General features: G+C 36.8%; 1 protein-coding gene across 2 annotated transcripts in view; it reads right to left on the bottom strand.

Moving 5' to 3' along the window:
- cpm (carboxypeptidase M) overlaps window positions 1-21292 on the bottom strand; it is a 63645-nt gene that overhangs the window by 25505 nt on the left and 16848 nt on the right. For both annotated transcript variants that reach the window (XM_067428371.1, XM_067428372.1), the window contains one exon: window positions 9821-9990. In XM_067428371.1, coding sequence (XP_067284472.1) covers window positions 9821-9990 — 170 coding nt within the window. The remainder of the gene's footprint in view (window positions 1-9820; window positions 9991-21292) is intronic.

Genomic DNA, 21292 nt, shown 5'->3' with positions numbered 1-21292 from the left:
CTTGTATCATAAAATGGTCATCCCAACCTGTTGAGAAGTGAAAGGTTAGTGAATGATAACATGATTGATAATGTGATTGATAATGTGATCTCTGTAAGGATGTTCACACTGGCATGTACATATTATAGCAATAAGGCATTATAGCAAAAGAGGAGGGAATGGTCAAAAAACAAAATAAAACAATGAATAATAAGTGTATATTATCTTTTTTTTTTTTTTTTTTTTTACCGTGGTATCAATTTAGTATTAGTATTGAGGTATTTTAGTCTGGAATCGTATCGAAGTCATAATTTTGGTATCGTGACAACACTAACACATACAAATCCATTATGTCTTTCAATCGGTTTCTACGAGAAACCTTACAGTATTTATGTTTTGGGTTTTTTTTTTTTACCTCATATCAGCGAATCTCATCTAGTATTCCCAATGCCATTATTTCCGTTAAATAAGGTCAAAAACCTTTCATCGGTGTGATCATATATATATATATATATATATATATATATATATATATATATATATATATATATATATATATATATATATATATATATATATATATATATATATATACATAGATTCCTCATTCGACTATATATATATATATATATATATATATATATATATATATATATATATATATATATATATATATATATATATATATATATATATATATATATATATATATATATATATATATATATATATATATTTATATATGTGATCGCTAGGGGTTTTGACCTTCTTTTCCTGAAGTAAAAGCATTGGGAATATTAGATGAGATTCGTCTGTTATGAGGTAAAAAATAAATACTGTTCGGTTTCTCACAGAAACCAATCGTTTCGTGTCTTAAGACATCAGTGTGTCGCCACCATCCGCAGGTTTTAATATGGATTTGTACATGTATGTGTTTTTAACTCTTTGAAAAACACCCCATTGACATGCATTATATGACTGGCACAATGCAACGGCTGGAGTTACAAATCTTAATGTGTGTTATACTGAAGAAACAAACACAACTACATCACCCCATCATCTTCTTTGCAGACTTGGCACATACACAAAGGTATGGGTTTACGAGAAATACATGAAGTGGTGGTACAGTAGGGTAGAAAAATATCTTGTATTATACGTGACATCTTGCATAAGGAGAATGATTTAAATGTATAAATACCATGGTTACTACAATGCAACAACAAAGTTACTGAATAATAAGTTGGGGTTCGTCCTCAGTTACTTAAAGTATTTCAAGTCAAGGCAAGTCCGCTTCGTTTATAAAGCATTTTCTAGAAAATGTTATGATTGTTTCAAAGCAGCTTTACAGTGATAAACAGGAAACCAATGATCGATGGTACAAACAGCTTTCAATTCAGCTGTAAAGCAGTTCTGAGGAAAACAGTGATGCCATCCAGCTCAGTTCAGTTCTCCTCATATAGTGTCAGTACAGTCAAATCAATAATACTGCCAAATATTAAGTGTCCCCAACTAAGAAAGTCAAAGGCGATAGTGACAAGGAACACAAACTCCATCAGGCGACAGAAATGAAGGGGGGAAACAACTTCTCTAGCCAAATAAACATTGTGTGATTATGATTTCAGGCTGCATCATATATCAGATTGTGGATTGATATTCAGAATATTTCATCTCCTTCTGGGATACACCACAATGGCAGAGTAACCTTATTCAATCAGAACTGGAATCTGAGTGATGCATTTGGTTGTGAACCCCATCCCTCTTACTTTCAATGTGAAAAGGCATAGGTTAAGTACGTTCGTTTCAGATGGTTGAGTGTGTTGCCAAACCTCACAGGAAGCTTATAGCGAGAGCCACGGCAGTAAGAATGAACCGCACTGTGTAAAAATACAGGCATCGTCGTCAAAGTGTACAGCTGCATTGCTGCTGTTGTAGCGTGCTCTCTCGCTTTCGCTATTGCTCAATCACTTTCTCTTGGAGTTTACCCACCATATCATCAAATCCAGATCAGATCTGTTTCCAATTGCGCCCCATCTGAGCAGGAGCGCTTATGTGGTCTCAGACTGCAGGAGCAGGATGGTTTGTATTCAAGGATGTGGCTTCTATGGTATTAGATGAGGTCTGGTGTGTCTCCAAAGTTTTAGGGCTTACTGAGCTGGACATATGGTTGACACTGATCTCATGTAGCCTCTGTTTCAAAGCTTGCTTCACTGTCTATACTGTATATAAAGACAGCTATTTGTATAATGCTGAGCTCGATTTTGTCACTTCACTAATAGTCTGTGTTGGCTAACATCATAATGGAAACTCAATGAAAATGAATAACTGATATCTGTACAGCAAAGCAGCTGTACACTTTGACAACAATGATTTTGTGCGTATATATATATATATATATATATATATATATATATATATATATATATATATATATATATATATATATATATATATATATATATATATATATACATACATATATATATATATATATATATATATATATATATATATATATATATATATATATATATATATATATATATATATATATACTTATCTGACCATTATCAGTTTGTAGCAATAAATGAAGAGATGTCACACCGATCACAAGTTCAGTATGGAGTCCCGCCAGGCTCAGTGTTAGGACCATTGCTTTTCAACCCTGTATATGTTACCACTGAGAGATATCATTAGGAAGCATGGTGTTAGTTTTCATTGTTATGCTGACGATACTCAGCTCTTTCTTCACGCCGGGACAAAACTTACCAATTCAAAAGATTAAGGGAATGCATAGCTGATATAAAAAATTGGACTTCGAAGGCAACTTAATTCAGATTAGGCATGTGCCAATATCAATTTTTCATGTTGCGATTAATTGCTGAAGTTTTATCACGATATGCGATATTATCACGATATTGAAATAAGTTGCAAAAAAAGTGTTGCCATAGCATAGCAGCTTTAAGAACTATTTTTGTAAGAACAAAAAAAACTGAATGTTTAAATACAATAATGCACCAAAAATATATACAGCTCTGGAAAAAAAATTAAGAGACCACTCATTTGATTTTTACCAGAGCTGTAAAAGTACAATTTTCAAACAGATTAAAGTGCAAAAGAATTAGGCTATAAAGAACAACAGGTAACAAATTGCAATAAGGTCTCATTATTTAATGCATTAACTAAGATTGAGCAATGGCTACATTTGGTACAGAAAGTATAATGTTTTTGGTAATGTTAGTTAAGAAATACTGATCATTGTTAGTTTTATCTTAGGTCCATTAAAAAAAGTTATTTTGATTTTGATTTTAATGTAAAAACAGTAACTAAGAAATTAACATTACTTAGAATGATTCATTCTTTATAAGTACTTTTCATTGTCAGTTTGGTAATAATGAATTAACACATGTTAACTAATGAAGTCGTATGTCTCAAAGTTTTACTAAACAATAACTAATAATTAGAACAGTTCTAATCATTAGGGCATGTTGTAGTCCAGATTAAAACATAAAAATGTTTAAGTTTGAAAATAAATAGCCTATTAAGTCTTTAAGTATTAAGTATTTGGTGCTGTGATGAACAACATTGAGATTACAAAAACGAATGGCTGTTCTAAAAACTACATGCGTTTTTTTGTTTGTTTGCGGGTTTCCGGGGTAATCGCAGCATTCTGCAGTTCATCAGCGCCCTCTGCTGTCACTGAGCGGCACTTCAGCAGCACGTCTCCTTCACTCGTTCATGTGCTTCTCATTTACACCTGAGCGCTTCCCTTTGATGCAGAATACAGCGGTGTTGAGCATTTATACGGTTGATGGGCAAAGTATTCTTGAGTGCATTATAAAAAAATATAAATTGTTAATAAATTATTATTTACAATATTTTAAAGTGCCCACGATAACAATATCGTGCATATTCATTATCGTGATAAATCGCATTATCGAAAATCGGCACATGTCTAATTCAGATAAAACTGAATTTTTAATTATTGGACAGAAAAGCTCCACAAGTAGTAACCGAGAATACTGTCTAACACTTGATGACTGCTCTAGCATCTGTAAAACTGCATTCTACCATCTTAAAAATATATCTAAATTACGGCACATGCTTTCAATGCAAAATGCTGAACAGTTAGTACATGCGTTCATGAGCTCAAGGCTAGATTATTGTAATGCTCTACTGGGTGGTTGCCCTGCTCGCTTAATAAACAAACTCCAACTGGTCCAAAATGCGGCAGCTCGAGTTCTTACTAGAACCAGGAACTACAATCATATTATTCCAGTTCTGTCAACACTGCACTGGCTCCCTATTAAACATTGCATACATTTTAAAATCATGCTTATTACTTACAAAGCACTAAATGGTTTAGCTCCCCAGTACTTAAGCGAGCTCTTAACACATTATACTCCATCTCGTCTATTGCGGTCTCAAAACTCTGGCCAGTTGATAATACCTAGAATATCTAAATCAACTGCAGGCAGTCGATCCTTTTCCTACTTAGCATCTAAACTTTGGAATAGTCTTCCTAGCATTGTTTGGGAGGCAGAGACACTCTGTAAAGAAATGTGTTTTTAGTCTTAGATTTAAACTGACAATGGCATACACATAGAACATTTTTAACTTTCATTATTCAAATCAATTGACTGATTGTTAGGCTGCATTAACTAGGTCAGCCGGAACAGGGAACACTTCCAATAACACCTGACGTTACATCATAAAAAGAGTGGCATCTATGCTAATGTTAGTCTCTCTGTTTATCCCGAGGTTTATCCAGGATCCGGGCCCTGTCCGGATAAGATGGTGGACCTGCGCCTGAACGCCAACGCATCCTGGAGTGTCTGCTGAGACTGTGTCAATTGGTGCCTCCTCTGAATTTGCCTCACTGGCACGTCATGCTCAAAAAACCCGTCTCCACGCAATAACTCCGATCTTTCAAGTATTCATACTCGTGTGTAATCGACGCACTGTCCTAAATAAAAATAAAAAAAACCTGCACCATCTATTGCGTGATACCCTGAAATGTTGAATATTCCGATCTATTATGATTTTGGACCTGTAAGGTTGCTAGAATAATAATCTTACACGGTGTGTTAATAGGCCAGAGGAGAACTGGCACCCTGACTGAGTCTGGTTTCTCCCAAGGTTTATTTTTCTCCATCATGCCCTGATGGAGTTTTGGTTCCTTGCTACTGTCGCCTTTGGCTTGGCTTGCTCAGTAGGGGACACTAAAATTATGATCAAAGTTAGTCAACTAAATATACAAATAAAATGTATGAATTAGGTTTTATTTAATTCAATAAACTATTCTCCTGATCAGCCAACACTGTCGCTATATGATAAATTAAAATAAGCTGATAACATCACTGTTTTCTCCAGAACGACTTTGCAGCCAAATCTAATTTTGTTGCAATATTGTCCTGTTTGACACTGTGAAGCTGCTTTGACACAATCGTGATTGTAAAAGCACTATATAAATAAAGTTGATTGATTGATTGATAAATTGGGTGTCTCGTTCATGATCCTTTGGTGTAGGAATGTTGGTGAGGATGATTTATTTTTGTGAATGGTCATCTTTATGAATGAGAACTTCAGTTAGTTAGAGTGTTTCCAGCTGGGTTGTACATACAATCCTTCCAACGGAACACTGGTTGTTTTTTTTGTTTATTTTAATTTTTTGTTTTTAAAGGTTATCCCGGTTGGAGATCTAACTCTCTGTCGTGGGTACGCTTTCGGACTTTCAGTTTGGCTGATCGTCACGGAGTTCAGCGTTTAATGCCGCCCCGAGCCCGGTAGGCCTTCGAAGTCTAGGTAGGTAGTAGTTAGTATTTTTTGTCAGGTAGAAGCTGGAGTTTCTCATATTATAAAGGTGGGCCTGTTCTGTGGAATTCGTGAGTGGGTTCACTCGTGTTTGTAATGCGTTAGTTTCTTTCGTAGCTACAATGTGTGTGACTTGTGGCAAGTCAATTTTTATGGAAGAGAGGGCGGTAGAAAGAGACTTTGCTGTGCAAAAACTGGAACATGAGTTGGACTGAGAACGGGATGATCGAGCATTTCAGTTAAGGAAGTTGGAGTTAGAGTTGTCTGTGAAAGAGGCAGAAGCTGCCTGAGTTGATGTGCCTTCTGTTGTACCGCGGCAGTCGGTTGAAACACACAAACCTGTGTTTGATGCTCACCGGACACAAACTTTTTTCTCTGTTCTTGCGAAGTATATTGCAGCCTTAATTTATTTCTCCTTTATCAACATTCCTCACCTTTTAGGATTATTTTTTTTCCCTTTATTGTTTAAACCCCTAGACCTTGTATTATATTTCTGTACCGGATCATTATTGTTTATTTAATAAATAACCTGTATTGGAATAAGCCCTAATCAATATTTAGCTTCCTATTTTATAATGATTCTTTCCAGTTATGATTTTGCTTAAGAGATCCATTGATTGTTTTGTTATCTAAAGTTTGCGTTTGGTCTCTGAGGATTGACTGAGGGTCTGGCCTAATTATGAGTGATGCGTCACTAAACAACTGATAGCAACATGCTGTTGTGTGTTTGGATTTTGGAGGTATCGCACAAACAGTTTGCTCACTTAGCACGGCTTCCAGATATGAAATATGGATTTGTCTTTCATTTCATTTATTATATTTTATCTTTCCTTTTACTGAAACACTAAAGAATCAATATGAATGTTGCCTGTCAATACAATTGTTTGTACCTCTCACTGAGAGAAAGCACATGTTATCAGGGAGGTTTGGGGAACATTCTAGCTATAACTGGAGCTTAATCAGCTCCAACCTTGGAGAGACTGTGTATTTGATCTGTCACACAGAATATTTTGCTCACATACACAGTGTTGAGATGGTGTACAATGGGCATCCTGAGAGATTGGTGGACTTGTAGCATCTTGCTCCAGAGGGCCTGCTCTAGAAGGTCACTACGAGCCTAATGCCAGGGTGAAAGCGTCAACAAGTGCATCAGATTAACTGACAATGTGTGGAAATTTACCATGACTGCATTTTCTCTGAGCCAATTAGAATAATCCAACTTGCAGTAATGACGTGGCTAGACCTTGAAAACAGTTTAGCTGTTGGGACAGGAAGAGAGGGAGTGCGGCCTACAAACTCCTTATGAGACTTGAAGCTAGCTTCTGTTGATGAAACTGCAAACTATTCTTCTGTAAATTTTGCTTTAATTGCACTCCTAACTCCCTGCATTAATTTTTCACTGCTGGTCCTGGGTCATAAGCTGTTAACTCCTAACAGTGTACTGTGTAAATGTTAGCAGCATTTAGGGGTGAGGTTGCAAATTGCATCCGCCCACCGCTCACCCCACCCTTTTGAAGCATATAGAGAACCTACGGTGGCTGAAATGGCAAAGATGTCATCTGAGACAGCAGAGCGTAGCTAGCGCTCTGTAGAACAGTTTTTTTTCCATTTAGGACTGCAGAAACATAGGGGACCTTACAGTGAAGGGGGGTATGTAAGGGGTGTATGTAGATATAAATGGCTCATTCTAAGGTAATAAAAACATGGCGGTTCATTATGTTGGGGTTTAAGGACAGAAAACAGAGAAAATGGGCTACCAAAAACTTAATGCATCCCTCCCTAGGCCAGTCTTTATATTTTAAGAACGGGGTCATAGGTTGAGCTACAACCTCACAACACAACACAATACTTACATTACATACCAAATCATACATTTGAAGCTGCACCAATCATACTATTGAGAGGTGGCATATGCATGAGAAAATGAATCTGCAGTTTTGGTTTCAGATTCTACAACACACCTAATTAAAAAAATAAATAATTTTAGTTTATAAAAAACTAAAATATCACTGCACATTGGAGTTTGGAATAGAGAACTAATAAGCACACTGTTCTCTCAAAACAACCGCCGTTAGCCAAAAGCAAACTGACATGAATGACATCTAACTATATAATCTCTATTTGTCTTCAATGTTTTAGCTTGGATAATTCAAATTTGCTTTATTGCTAATCACACAGAGCAATTCTAAATTGAGCTTCCACAGATACGATGCATATACATCATCTAGATTCTCTGAACAAAAAAGGACAACAACGTGAGATGCTGTCTTTGATCCGTATCGTTGAAAACAGAAGACTTATACAGCATTTTGTTGTCTGATCTGCATTGTTACATCCGCAGGATGAATGAAACTTAGTGATCCAGATAGGGGATTTCATATCTTTTGATTACAGATTTTACCATTTTTCCACTAGGTTAGATTTTTGTCAGCGGGCTGTGGCAACAGACCAAGGATGTAATTTTCCATTCCTTCAGGCTTATGACAGCCATTTGCCTCCGGCAAAACTATGTACCCCTGTTTGGGAGCCTGTGGGCCACATAGTTTGAGTTTCAGTCTGCTTGCTATAATGGATGTTTATCTCTGTGTGTGTATGTGTGAGTAAGATCCCTCATGCCGGATAAGACGTGTGTTTTGAGCCTTTGTATTCTGCTTATCAGCAAGTTTTGGATGATTTGTGGAAAAAGTGCTCTGTATCTCTAAACGTCTCATCTGAGGCATGATTTCTCAGGGCAGGCGGTTACATACTCTGACAACTTGGAAATAAACTGTTATGAATTCCTTGCAGAAAAAAAAGAGAAATTTAGCTTTTGAAAACAAATTGTTCAACTGGATGTTAAAGGGTCACTTCATGGGGAAAAAGATTTCCCCTGCTGATATACTAAATTAAACAGCGTAAACCTCTCCACTTAGATAATTGATTGAAACCATGTACACCATATCAACGCTATGGACTGATGCCAGTGAAAGTGTTAAAGCTGAATGTCACCACGGACCAATCAGCTGTGAGCTCGAAGTTACACTTCACCAACGGTACATTGAAAATATTGTTGATTTGGCCAGTGCAAAAAATGCAGGGCTCCAGACTGCGACTTTTTCCTGCCGGTGCCTCAGAATTTGGTTGGAGGACGCACTGCTACCATGGCTAATTTGCCTAAATGGTAAGCACTGCTATTTATGTTGTGTATTAAAAACATCCAATGGCAAACATGCCAAAAGCAGAACGAAACAGCACAATTTGTTTGACCCCCACTAATTATAATCTCGGCCCAAAAAACTGCTCGAAGACTAGTGTTAATAACACTAAACAGCGCTGTGATACTCAATGTGAAGCATTCAAAGTTCTCCAGAACCCCCCCCCAAAAAAAACAAAACAAAACAAAACACAAACTAGTTTAAAGCCACTAGCTTTAAACTAGTTTAAAGTTTAAAGCCAAACTGCACTGACATTTTCACACTTGCGCAGGAAACATTGTGCAACAACAATCTAGGCTCTATGATCTTTTGGCTCATTTAAGGCAATTTCACACTGCCCCAACAAAAACCAACTAAAGCCCATTACTTTAAAACCAATAAAAATAAACCATTGCAGCTTTCAGAATTCAGACACGACTTTCTTCTCGTTTTATAGTTTATTTGAGGATGTTTCTATGGCTGCATTATTGTAATGCGAGCGCTCATCAATGTAACGAATCTCTGCTCTCAGACAGATTTTCTTTCACTAGCACAAAACTTAATGGACAGGACGCATGCTTTCAAATATGGCTCTTTTCTATCCAGACCCAGATTTTGCTTGGGTGAACAAATTTGTCCAGTGTGCCCTCACGAATATCTCCTTGTTGTTTGTTTTTCTCTATAATTGTCTTCCGATTTGTCCAAAACCCTGGCGTTTTCACTAAAAGAATAATTTGCAAAGCCCGCCCAGGGGTAACCCACTGATCTTTACTGTATTAATACTAACTATAACCATGTATTGTGGCAGAAATGTGGGATATTCGGATAGAATTGTATTATTTATCTCTCACACTTACCGGCCCACTGTGTTCGTGCAGTCCCGGTTAGATGACTCAAAACCGTCTGGGTTCATGGATGGCAGGATGTGCAGACGGCTGCTGTTCAACATACTTGTCACCAGCGGATCACTCAGGTAACGGCTGGTCAGATAATTGATCAACTGAATTAATAACACGCGCCCCACAGCCTGCACACAGAGAATGACAAATATACAGTGTCATTATATATTTATTTATTGAGCACGTGCCAGTATCAAATTTTCATGCTGCAATTAATTGCTTAGGATTTTATAACGGTATACGGTATTATCACAATATTGAAATAAGTTGCAAAAAAGATGTTGTCATACTATAACAGGTTTAGTCATTTTCTTATAACAAAAATAATTGAACATTTAAATACAACAAAGCAATACACAAATATGCATAAAGTTAACAAATGTTTCAAACAGATTAAAGTGCAAAAGAATGATAAAGAACAATAGGTAACACTTTACAATAAGGCCTAACTAGTTAATGCATTAACATTAACAAACAGCAAATAGCTACATTTTTACAGAAGTTATTCTTTGACATTAGTTAAAAAAGCAACTGTTAGTAACTCAGGTTTATTAAACAATACAGTTACAACTTTTGATTTTAATATATCATTAAATGCTGAAATTTACATTTAACTAAGATTAATCAATGCTTTAGTAGTATATTTCATTGTCTGTTTGTTAATGAATGAACTAATGTTAAATAATTGAGCCTTATTGGAAAGTGTGTGACTGAACAACACAATCAGAAAACATTCAAACAATATTTAGGGCATGTAATCCAGATTAAAATATAAAATGTTGAAGTTTGAAAATGAATAGCCTTAAGTCTTTAAGTATTATTTGGTTATGTGATGAGCAGCGACTCCAGAAATCTGAATGGCTGTGTGTTTAGTAGAGTCTGCTTTGTTTACGAGGATTACCGGGGAAACGGCTGCATTTCTGCTGTTGTATCAGCGCCATCTACTGTCAGAGAGTGAATGTGCATCTCCTTCACTCGTCCCGCCATGTGCTGCGGGTCTGTTTAGATCAGTTCCTGTGCTTTGATGTGTTGTTCATTTTAAACGGTTGATGGGTAAAGTATTCTTAAAATGCATTCTAAAAATCGTAATAATTCGTAATAATTATTCACAGTATTTTGAATAAGTCTCCACGACGATAACAATATCGTGCATGTTCATTGATGTATATGTGATATATATCCGTTTAATGCATTAACGTAGGCAGAGATTTCTATTCCAACCCCGATTTTGCTTCTCTATTTGCAATTCGATCATTTTAAGCCGCTGACCTTGGGGAAAGTTCTCGGTGAAGGGAATTCATTCAAACAATCAGTCCAAAACAGTGCTAATGTAAAGAAAACCAGGCTGATTACTTCAGAGATGGCAGAGAGAATGTTGCCTTTTCAGTGATTTTTTAATTCCAATGTGTGAGCCGCTTTAAAACACAAGTTCTGTCGTATTCTGTGATTGTTTCTAAAGAGTGCGAGGCGAGCCCTCATGAATCCCACTGTATAAAAATATATACTAAATACATGAGTATTATCTGGATTCCCTGAATCTTTCCACAACATTACGTATGGTAGATAGACTATTTTGCAATCTTGCATTGAGAAATGTGGCCGGTTTGACGAATCTCATGAAATTCGGTAGCCTAGAAATCTAGACGCACCCTAGCGGCAGCAAATTTAATCTGCCTGCAAGTGTCATCTAGCAACTCTCAATACAATTCTGAGCTGTAAACGCCAAACTCTGGTCGGGCCAATCAAATCGTGTATAGAGTCGATGGACGGGGCTTAACATAATGATGGCCGAGTTGCGCTTGCGTGCTTCTTCTAGTAAACACAGAAACTGGCGAACGGCGGTCTCTCGAATCAGCTTTGACTGCGACTCTGGAAGAGTTCAGCTTTTCTCTGAGAAAAGAACAAAGAACGGCACTGAAGTCATTCTTAATAAGGGAAGATGTGTTCTGAGTTTTGCCGACCGGATACGGTGAAAGTTTAATCTTTCAACTAGATCTGGTTGTTTGTAGCGCTATCCAATTGCGTGCACGCCGTGCAGAGGGAGTTTGAAAGACAACCGTTTATCCCGCCCCTCGGATTGAACCCTGTCAATGTGAGTTTCCAGACCAAACATCTTGATGTGGGTCTGGCTTGTCAGGCTAGAAATTTGGCACAAAGTGATGAGCCATGAGAGATTGCAAACACTGAGATGCTCATTTTATAGTCAATCACGATACCCTCACCTATTACCAACTCACCTGCTAATTTTGGATGGTTTCAAAAGAGTTTAACTAGGAAATTCTGTAATCTTTTCACCATGACAGAATCTTCAGCAGGAAATTAATTGCGCCATTCCTTACAAGAAGAGATCACTGAATAGATCGTTCATGCCACATTGTTGACTCTTCTGGACGTCACAGGACGCCAGGGAAACTTTGATGTGGCTAGGGGAAGTTTGTGCTGCTATTCTCATCTTACAGGAGCAGATATACCAGAAACTACTGGTAGAACCTGATGCCCGAGAGATGCTTATATAAGACAACATGCAAGAATTGAGGCTACAGATAGATAGTATCGGTCTGGTGTGGATGTCTCTGTACACTTTCTGAGAAATGACTGCCTCTATTTGTCCTAAGGGCAACCCCTTTTTCTATGAAACTATATCCGAATGAGAGTTTAAAGTGCACCGTCATCCGCATTGTGACGTGTGACCTGTGATTATGAAGCACAAGTTCAGACCAGTGGAGTTGTGGGTTAAACTGTGGGTCACGGTGTGTACGTTTACACACTGTTATCTGTGACAGCTGAAACAGACCACAGCACACATCAGCTCATCGGTGTGATAACACACCTTTCCAAAAGAGACACAAAACACCCATAAACAAAGCATGTCAATGCATAAATAAACACAAAGCATGCATACTTATAATATAATTGTATAAAATTATAGATAAAATATAAAACAGGTTAAATATAAAGCTTGATATCCCAAAGAAGCCCATGTGAGAAGCCAGCTTGATCTCATGTTCGCAATGATAACGCACTTCATAACAAGTTATATGTACACGCCCCACACCACTAAAACTACCCAAAGGGGAGATGATGCGTATCATATGCACATAAAAACTAATTTCGCCGCATAAATCGCACAATAAATACAATGCGTGCTATATATACGCAATTCATGAGAAGGCGTTGGAGAAGCACACTGACAAACTTAGGAGAATATATATATATTAGGGCCGGGACTTTAACGCGTTAATTAAGATTAATTAACTACGGGACTTTAACGCGTTAATTAATTACGCAAAAAAAAAAATGAATCGCACTTATTTTTGCCCCGCGGAACGTTTTTCAATGAATGAGTTTTGACGGACCGATTATACTGGAACACCAACTAGCGCTCATGAGTCACGACAACAACCATGACAACAACGAAGAAGCTGATGAGACCATTTTGCTTGGCCCCGTGGATGGGAAATTTAGTTTTAAAAAACGAAATATCCAAAGTCGGTCCTGGAGGGCCACTGACGTCCTGCAGAGTTTAGCTCCAGCTTGCCTCAATACGCTGCTAAAGTTTCTAGTATGCCTAATAAGACCTTAATGAGCTGGTAAAGGTGTGTTTAATTGGGGTTAGAGCTAAACTCAGCAGAACAGTGGCCCTCCAGGAGCAGGATTGGACACCCCTGCTATACAACAAGGAATTAGCGTATCACCGCAGCACATCGAGCCTCAAATATCACAAATATGCTTTTGCTACACTTAATGGCAAACATTGCACTGGTCTGCTGGACTGAAATAAATAAACAATATTTTGTTGATTAAGCTTATGTATTCAGTCATTATTCAATGGTATGCTAAAAATCCATGTGAAAAATTGGGCTACTTCTCATTGTTCCAGGTCAAATATTTATATGCAATTAAAATGCGATTAATTAATTACAAAGCCTCTAATTAATTAGATTAATTTTTTTAATCAAGTCCCGGCCCTAATATATATATATATATATATATATATATATATATATATATATATATATATATAAATTATCTAATCAACCAATCACATGGCAGTTGCTTCAATGCATTTAGTGGTCCTGGTCAAGACAATCTCCTGAACTCCAAACTGAATGTCAGAATGGGAAAGAAAGGTGATTTAAGCAATTTTGAGCGTGGCATAGTTGTTGGTGCCAGACAGGCCGGTCTGAGTATTTTACAATCTGCTCAGTTACTGGGATTTTCATACGCAACCATTTCTAGGATTTACAAAGAATGGTGTGAAAAGGGAAAAACATCCAGTATGTGGCAGAGGAAAATGGGCCGACTGATTCAAGCTGATAGAAGAGCAACTTTGACTGAAATAACCACTCGTTACAACCGAGTAGGAATGTCACGATACTCAATATAATATTGAATCGTTCGGCATTGGCATTCGCGGTTCAATACGTGCTGGTGAAATGCGGTTTTTTTTTTTTTCGGTTTTGCATTTAATTATTTATTTCCATTTCCCTTCCTTTTAAATATTCCTCTCGGTTTATTTCGGCTTTCTGAGTGAGCCTGTGAGTCTTCGCGCTGATTTGAGTAAATAGTCAACAGAGGTGGAAAGTAACAAATTACATTTACTCAGGTTACTGTAATTGAGTAGTTTTTCTGTGTACTTCTACTTTTTTAAGTAGTTTTAAAAATCTGTAATTTTACTTTTACTTAAGTGCATTTTGATTGAAGTATTGTAGTTCATACATTTTAAACCACATCCGTTACTGAGTAAAAATAAATCATTAATGCAAAGAGGGGAGAAAAAAAAAGTGATCCGGAAGCGACTATAATGAAAAGAGGGCCCGGGAGAGAACAAGCGCACAAATAACAGATGGGGACGAACAAGACAGACGTCAGTGAAGCAGACCCAGGTGAAAGCAAAACGCAGTCGTGAGCCCCCCTGGCTAGTATGGAAATACTTTGGATATAGAAAAAAATAATGTGGTGCTGTCCTGGAGGATATCAAATTTGCACAAAATGTGGATGCATTTTCTGGATGCTATGCTATGCTATGCTATGCTATTCCATTCCATTAAAGAAAGCTTATTTGGAGAATGACAAAGTTATCTTTTACATGCATTATCCTGTTTCTTTTCTTTCTTTCTTTTTTGCTGACTTTATATAAATAAACTAAACTAAACATGATAAAATATAAAACCATATGGTTTTTTATAAATGTTTTTATTCTGTTTATCGTCATATGATAAGAATATGCTTACTACTGTGTCTAATGGGACTTTTTTTAAACTATTCAACTGCATCAGTGTATACATTTTGACAGATATCACAATTATTTAATCTTTTCCATGGTTGTATTTAAAGGACTTGTGTTGAGTGTTTTTTCCTGTCCCTTCATCAGACTTTTGGCATTTCAAGTCCATACAACACACAGCCACTGGCTCCAAAAGACCTCTGAGCAAATTCTGTAAAAACAGAGCTCAAAACGTCCACTGATGATGATATATTGAGTCCTCTAGTTCTCCCTGTCCCCATCAGCACTTACTCACTGACTCATCTCAGAACAAACACATCTGCTCTAGTGGCAATTACACTGTTCAGAGGAAGCAGTAAAGTCTGGTTTCACGGTTCATTGACACATCTTAAAAGTCCCTGGACGTCATGTTTACATTACTGAAAATTGCTTTATTTAGTGGTTATTTGTTGATACGTGTCATTACATATCTCTCTGTTAAAAAAGGTTCTGTGATGTGGTTGAAACTTAATTGATGTGGTTTGTTTTTTGTTTATTATACAATGTATATGGTGTCCATCTATTGTGGTTGAAAACAGTGAACTACAACAAGATCCAAGAACTGAGTACCGCTTCCTCTTCAAAAGACCAACAAAAACGGCACACCCTCAGCCCCTTCAGCGCCCCAGACATGATCACAGAGCCCAAGGCCTGAAAAACATGATGTTCTCCATACGGCGCCCTGATGCTCACACAAAAACATCTCTAGATCAACTCCCAAAACATTTCAGCATGTGTGTGAGGGCACAGACAGATCCTTCACACCTGTGGGGTGATACATTTGAGGCCAAGCTTACACTTGTTGGTGAAACAAAACACCTGTGAGAGAAGAAATGGAAGAAGGGTCCAGTTTAATAATTTAAGGGCGATTTCTCACACCCATGCAGGATTTTGCTGAAATACTAAACAGCTGTGAGTTTATCAGGCTATAGATCTCTGAAACCGATCCTTTTATGTTGTGAAATGTTTTGTTAATATGAAAATACAATAGTTTCAGCTTTACATTCCTTTAAAGGGATAGTTCACCCAAAAATGAAAATGTTATGTTTATCTGCTTACCCCCAGGGCATCCAAGATGTAGGTATGTTTGTTTCTTTAGTAGAACACATATTAAGATTTTTAACTCCAACATTGTTCGTATAATGCACGTCAATGGGGTCAAACTAGAATTGGACACCTACATCTTGGATGCCCTGGGGGTAAGCAGATAAATATCAAATGTTCATTTTTGAACATTTTAAACTATCCCTTTAAGGGCCAGTTGTTGTCAATTCAACCAAAGGTCTATGGCTACAATGTATATAATTTATTTTCTGGTGAAAAACATAAAGAAGAAAGCCAAAACATTTAATGTTGCGGATGGATATTCACTGAGTAATCCAATATTTTATAAAAGGAGGAAAAAATGACAAGTTTTCATCAGATTACAGGGTGGTAAAAATTACTTTAGAAAGAGGTATATATGATATACCTTTTATACTAATAGATATACCTTTTATATATAAGGTATATCTATTAGTTAAGTCTATCCACTTTAGTTATTTCTGTTGCATTATATGCCAATAGTGAAATTTCATAAATGGGAAAAAACCGGGTTTCCCCTGATTCTTAAACTTTTTTTTTCAAAATATGTTGAATAATTTCCGGTGTCTGTGACTCAATAAGTATTAAAGGTATCTAAATATGATTGTACATTATGGCTCATGGCTAACGGAATGGATTACTCAAATATTCATTTATGACATTTTGGCTTTCATCACTATTTATGGTCGACTTTCTTCAGAAAAAAATAAAAAAATTTGAGCTGGGAAGCTAATGAAATTTGGTTGCTTTAACAAAGAATTACCCTTAAGACTTTTAACTCATTTAAGATAATGCTTATGAGGATTCATGACAAAAATGGACATAATTCTGTGTGTTTTTGCCACTCCAGGGCAATAAATCGCAATATATATAATTATTATTTTTTTTGCATCAAATTTTGTATTTAATTAACCTAGCCTCTCAGGACATCACAAAATCCGAAGACACTGGACAAGTGAAAAATAAACTTTGAAGGTGGGCTCATTTGTTTGTGTGAATCTAATGTATGATAATATTCAGTTTTAAAACATAAAATGTGCTCAGATTACAATTTCTTGAAGAACGATGATGGAGAGCAGATCGTTCAGGAGAAATATGACAAACAATGGAAAAAGTGCTGTTGGATGTTTTTTATAAACGCTTGTCATGGACATTTTACCTAAGTGCGACACATTGGATTAATCTCACGATTGCCATTTCATAACAAAGGTATGAATTCCCATTTTGATTTTGCGTGTTGGAACTCCTGTAACCCACAAATTAAAGTAAAGTATTACTATTCATGGAGCATCTATAACGTAAACCAGACACCGTAGAGTACGGCTGCAACTAAAAATGATTTTGATAATCAATTAGTAGATTGATTATTTTTTGATTAGCCTGTAACCCCATTAAAAAAGAAAATTTTCTAAGAGCATACTCAGACTAAACCAATACAGTTCATGAATCCTTTGCACTAAAAGCTGGTCTTATTTGAAAGCAGACACTTGGCAGTTAGTCAAAATTATTATTTAATATAATAATAGAACATTTTGATAAATAAACCTAAAAAAAATACCTGCCTAGAGAGGAAAAGAACACTGAGTGCGATTACATGCACGTTCTTAAGCCGATTGTGCCTAAAGGGGGTGAAGGACGCGAAGCTCAGCCCCGCGCCTCAGGATCTCATACCGCCACCTGACGCGCACATTATGTCATTATGTCGCAAGCTCAATTTTGAATCGACTGACAGAAGAGCTACACGATGAGTGTATCTTGTAGCACATGGTTAAATCAGTATGTACATTGACGATTTGAGGGAAATATAATATAAATTTAATATAAAACCATTCGGGATCACGCCTAATTTTTCAGTATCAACTTTTATTGATTTTATAGACTAGGTGTTGCAGCCTTACCGTAGAATAGATTGATGATAAACCCTTAGAACTTTCAAATGACAGACGTATAATCATTTGATAGTAAAAGTATACCATGGTAAACAAATTGACTCAAGGTGTCTCTCAAGTGGTAAATTAATCACTTATCAGGAGGTACTGTCCAACTTATTTATTGTAAAAATCCTATATTGGTCAACCTCTATAACTGGCACATAAAACTGTACAGCACATCAGTTGCATACAAACTTGTTCAAATGACAATATTATAATATAACATGCTCTTCGGCCAATGCCAATTTCAAAATTGAAAAATATTGGCCAAGTAATCTATATTACATATCACTTGCTTTCAAAAGAAGACTCAACACTTTTGGCTGAATTTTTTTCTTCTGTCAATGTAAAAACAAAATTAACTGTGATTGGTCCTTTAGAAGTTAGACAGATGTCCAAGTAGGCAGTTCTTGACCACACTTGAACTAGACTTTATCCTGAATAGCGCTGGTCAAAAATCTGCTTTTGCAAAACTTTGTAAGAAAACATTAACGTCACTGACAAACCTATAAAAGCTTTTTTAAACCCAACGAAATAACTAAACCAGGAGAGCATATTTACGGATCTCTTTCTGATTACCGAGGCACGTGGGCTGCTTGTTTAAGTTGGCATGTAGACAACAAGAGATTTGTCCTAGATAAACACACACATTATACCCATAGCTTCTTGTCAAGACTCAAACTCTGACTCTGACTTTACAATAAATAAGATCATGCTACTGTTTGAAGAATATTTTGAGGGTCAAATCGAGAGTGAGAAAGAGAGAGCAGGGTGAAAAGGGAGCCACTGTTAAAACCCCTGGAAGGACTAAGATCAGTCTGTATATTCACAATCGTTCTTTCATGCAGCGCAGCTTGTGCAGGCGGTGAGTCCGGTCTGGCTGGAGCAGCGTGCAGCGGAATAATTTAAGATAGAAGTAAAACCAGAGCTGGAAAAAGACAAGTCAGTCACACGGCACTGAGGCCGAAGGTCATTTGACTTTTACAGTAGACTTCAGCTTTCCACCAATTCCTCTCACTGTTGGTTACTTAATGTGTTCACTTTTTGGATGCAAAATGATGCTGATTTTACATGAAGATATTTCAAATAAGCATTGTGCAGTAACGGCAAGCATCACTATTACTTGCTCCTATACTTGGTATTAAATTATTGCATGTCTGTTTATTCTATAGACATGAATACTCATCAAATAATGAAGCTTTTTGAAAAGAGTGTGCTATAGTGTTTTTCAAATATATTTATGGATTTCATTGGGATGATGAAACAGATGAAAAGTCTAATAGACTGTGCGATATTGAAGAAAAATGTGATATCAATCAATCAATCAACTTTATTTATATAGCGCTTTTACAATCACGATTGTGTCAAAGCAGCTTCACAGTGTCAAACAGTATAATATTGCGACAAAATTAGATTTGGCTGTACAGTCGTTCTGGAGAAAACAGTGATGTTATCATCTTGTTTTAATTTATCATATAGCGACAATGTTGGCAGATCAGTATTATAGTTTATAGAATTAAATAAGACCTAATTCATACATTTTATTTGTATAATAAGTTGAATAACTTTAATCATATTTTTAGTGTCCCCAGCACAGCACAGTGATATGCACAGCACAGGCTCATTGGAAATACGTGACTCTGCCTACATTTTTGCAACACCTGAAATATGTACCTCCAGGTACGTTTACCTGTACTTTTTGGGTGAAAGTCCACCGAAGGCGCTAACTGGTAACATTTTTTCTCCATTCACAGACTGATCTCATGAAATGGCATATGTACGGCACCAATTCGTATGCCATTTTGGCGTGCTATCAAGACGCATGATCACTTTTAAGCGCGTTTATCAACGCCGTTGGAGGTACATATTTCGGGTGTTGCAAATATGTAGGCAGTGTCACGTATTTCCAAAGAGCCTGGGTTGGATATGCAATATATATTGCAAAATTAATCTTGAGGAGGAACGCGGAAGAGAAGACAATGCTGAATAAAATAATAGTTTTTGATATTTTTGGACCAAAATGTATTTTTGATGCTTCAAGAGATTCTAATCAACCAACTGATGTCACATATGGACTACTTTGATGATGTTTTTATTCCCTTTCTCGACATGGACAGTAAAGTGGGCATTGACTGCACATGCTCTGGGACTAAATATAAAATATCTTAAACTGTGTTCCGAAGATGAACGGAGGTCTTACGGGTGTGGAACAACATTAGGGTGAGTCATTAATAACATCAATTTCCTTTTTGGGTGAACTAAACCTTTATGGCCAAAGTATGCTTTACTTTTTATGTACATTGCACGTGATGCGCATTCTGTCATCAGAAGAGCACGCACGTTCTGAACGCACACCGTTGTACATGCATTTATTTATTTTTTTTGCAGTATTTACATGTCTTGGCGAGAGATGAAAGCTGCGCATGCGTCGAAATCCTGTGTACGCGTACAGTCAAAAGAAGTATACTTTGCAAGGCTGACCGTGGGGCTTTAGGCTGTATCTGGATTCGCCTCCAATACCTTCACTCACTACTCTCTAAATTAGTCTACTAATAGTACTGTGCTTGAAGTTGTGAATGAAAGCCAGTGAGCGAATCTGGACACTGAGCATGTTTATATGCACACCACTAGACTGAAAAGAAAACTACCAAAAATAGTTTAAATGATCAGTTTTACCAGTTTACATGCAAATTAATAACTTAGCAAACCAAGAAAAAAGACTTTACAGGATGCGGAGTCAGTGTATGATCACTTCCCCTTTGCCTGCATGAGATGAGAACACATTTTTCTAAATGTCTTTGGTCAAGGAAGAGTCGGAGTGTACAACATGTTTTCTCCTTTCCTACAGCGAAACACTCACTCTGGTTGGATTCACTTAAGTAAGCAGAAATAATGCAGGTCAAGGTGTTTACATAAGGCAATGGGCAAATATTGACTGATCTATTTTTAAGCCGCTTTTGACCTTATGAAGGGAAGGGTTTAACACGTTTACATACTGTAACATGTACTGTCAAGTGTCAAGTAATCAATAAACCAGCACATGCTAGAACACCTTACCAACAGCATAGCTACACTAGTGTGCAACCACCGGCAGTCAATCATGAAACACGAGCAGAACAAACTCATTCAAATCATTTTTAAAACCATTTG

The sequence above is a fragment of the Pseudorasbora parva genome, chromosome 20, assembly GCF_024679245.1.
Source record: "Pseudorasbora parva isolate DD20220531a chromosome 20, ASM2467924v1, whole genome shotgun sequence".
In the NCBI taxonomy this organism is placed as follows: domain Eukaryota; kingdom Metazoa; phylum Chordata; class Actinopteri; order Cypriniformes; family Gobionidae; genus Pseudorasbora; species Pseudorasbora parva.
The sequence above is the reverse complement of the archived record's forward strand: the minus strand, read 5'-3'. Positions and strand labels throughout refer to the sequence as shown.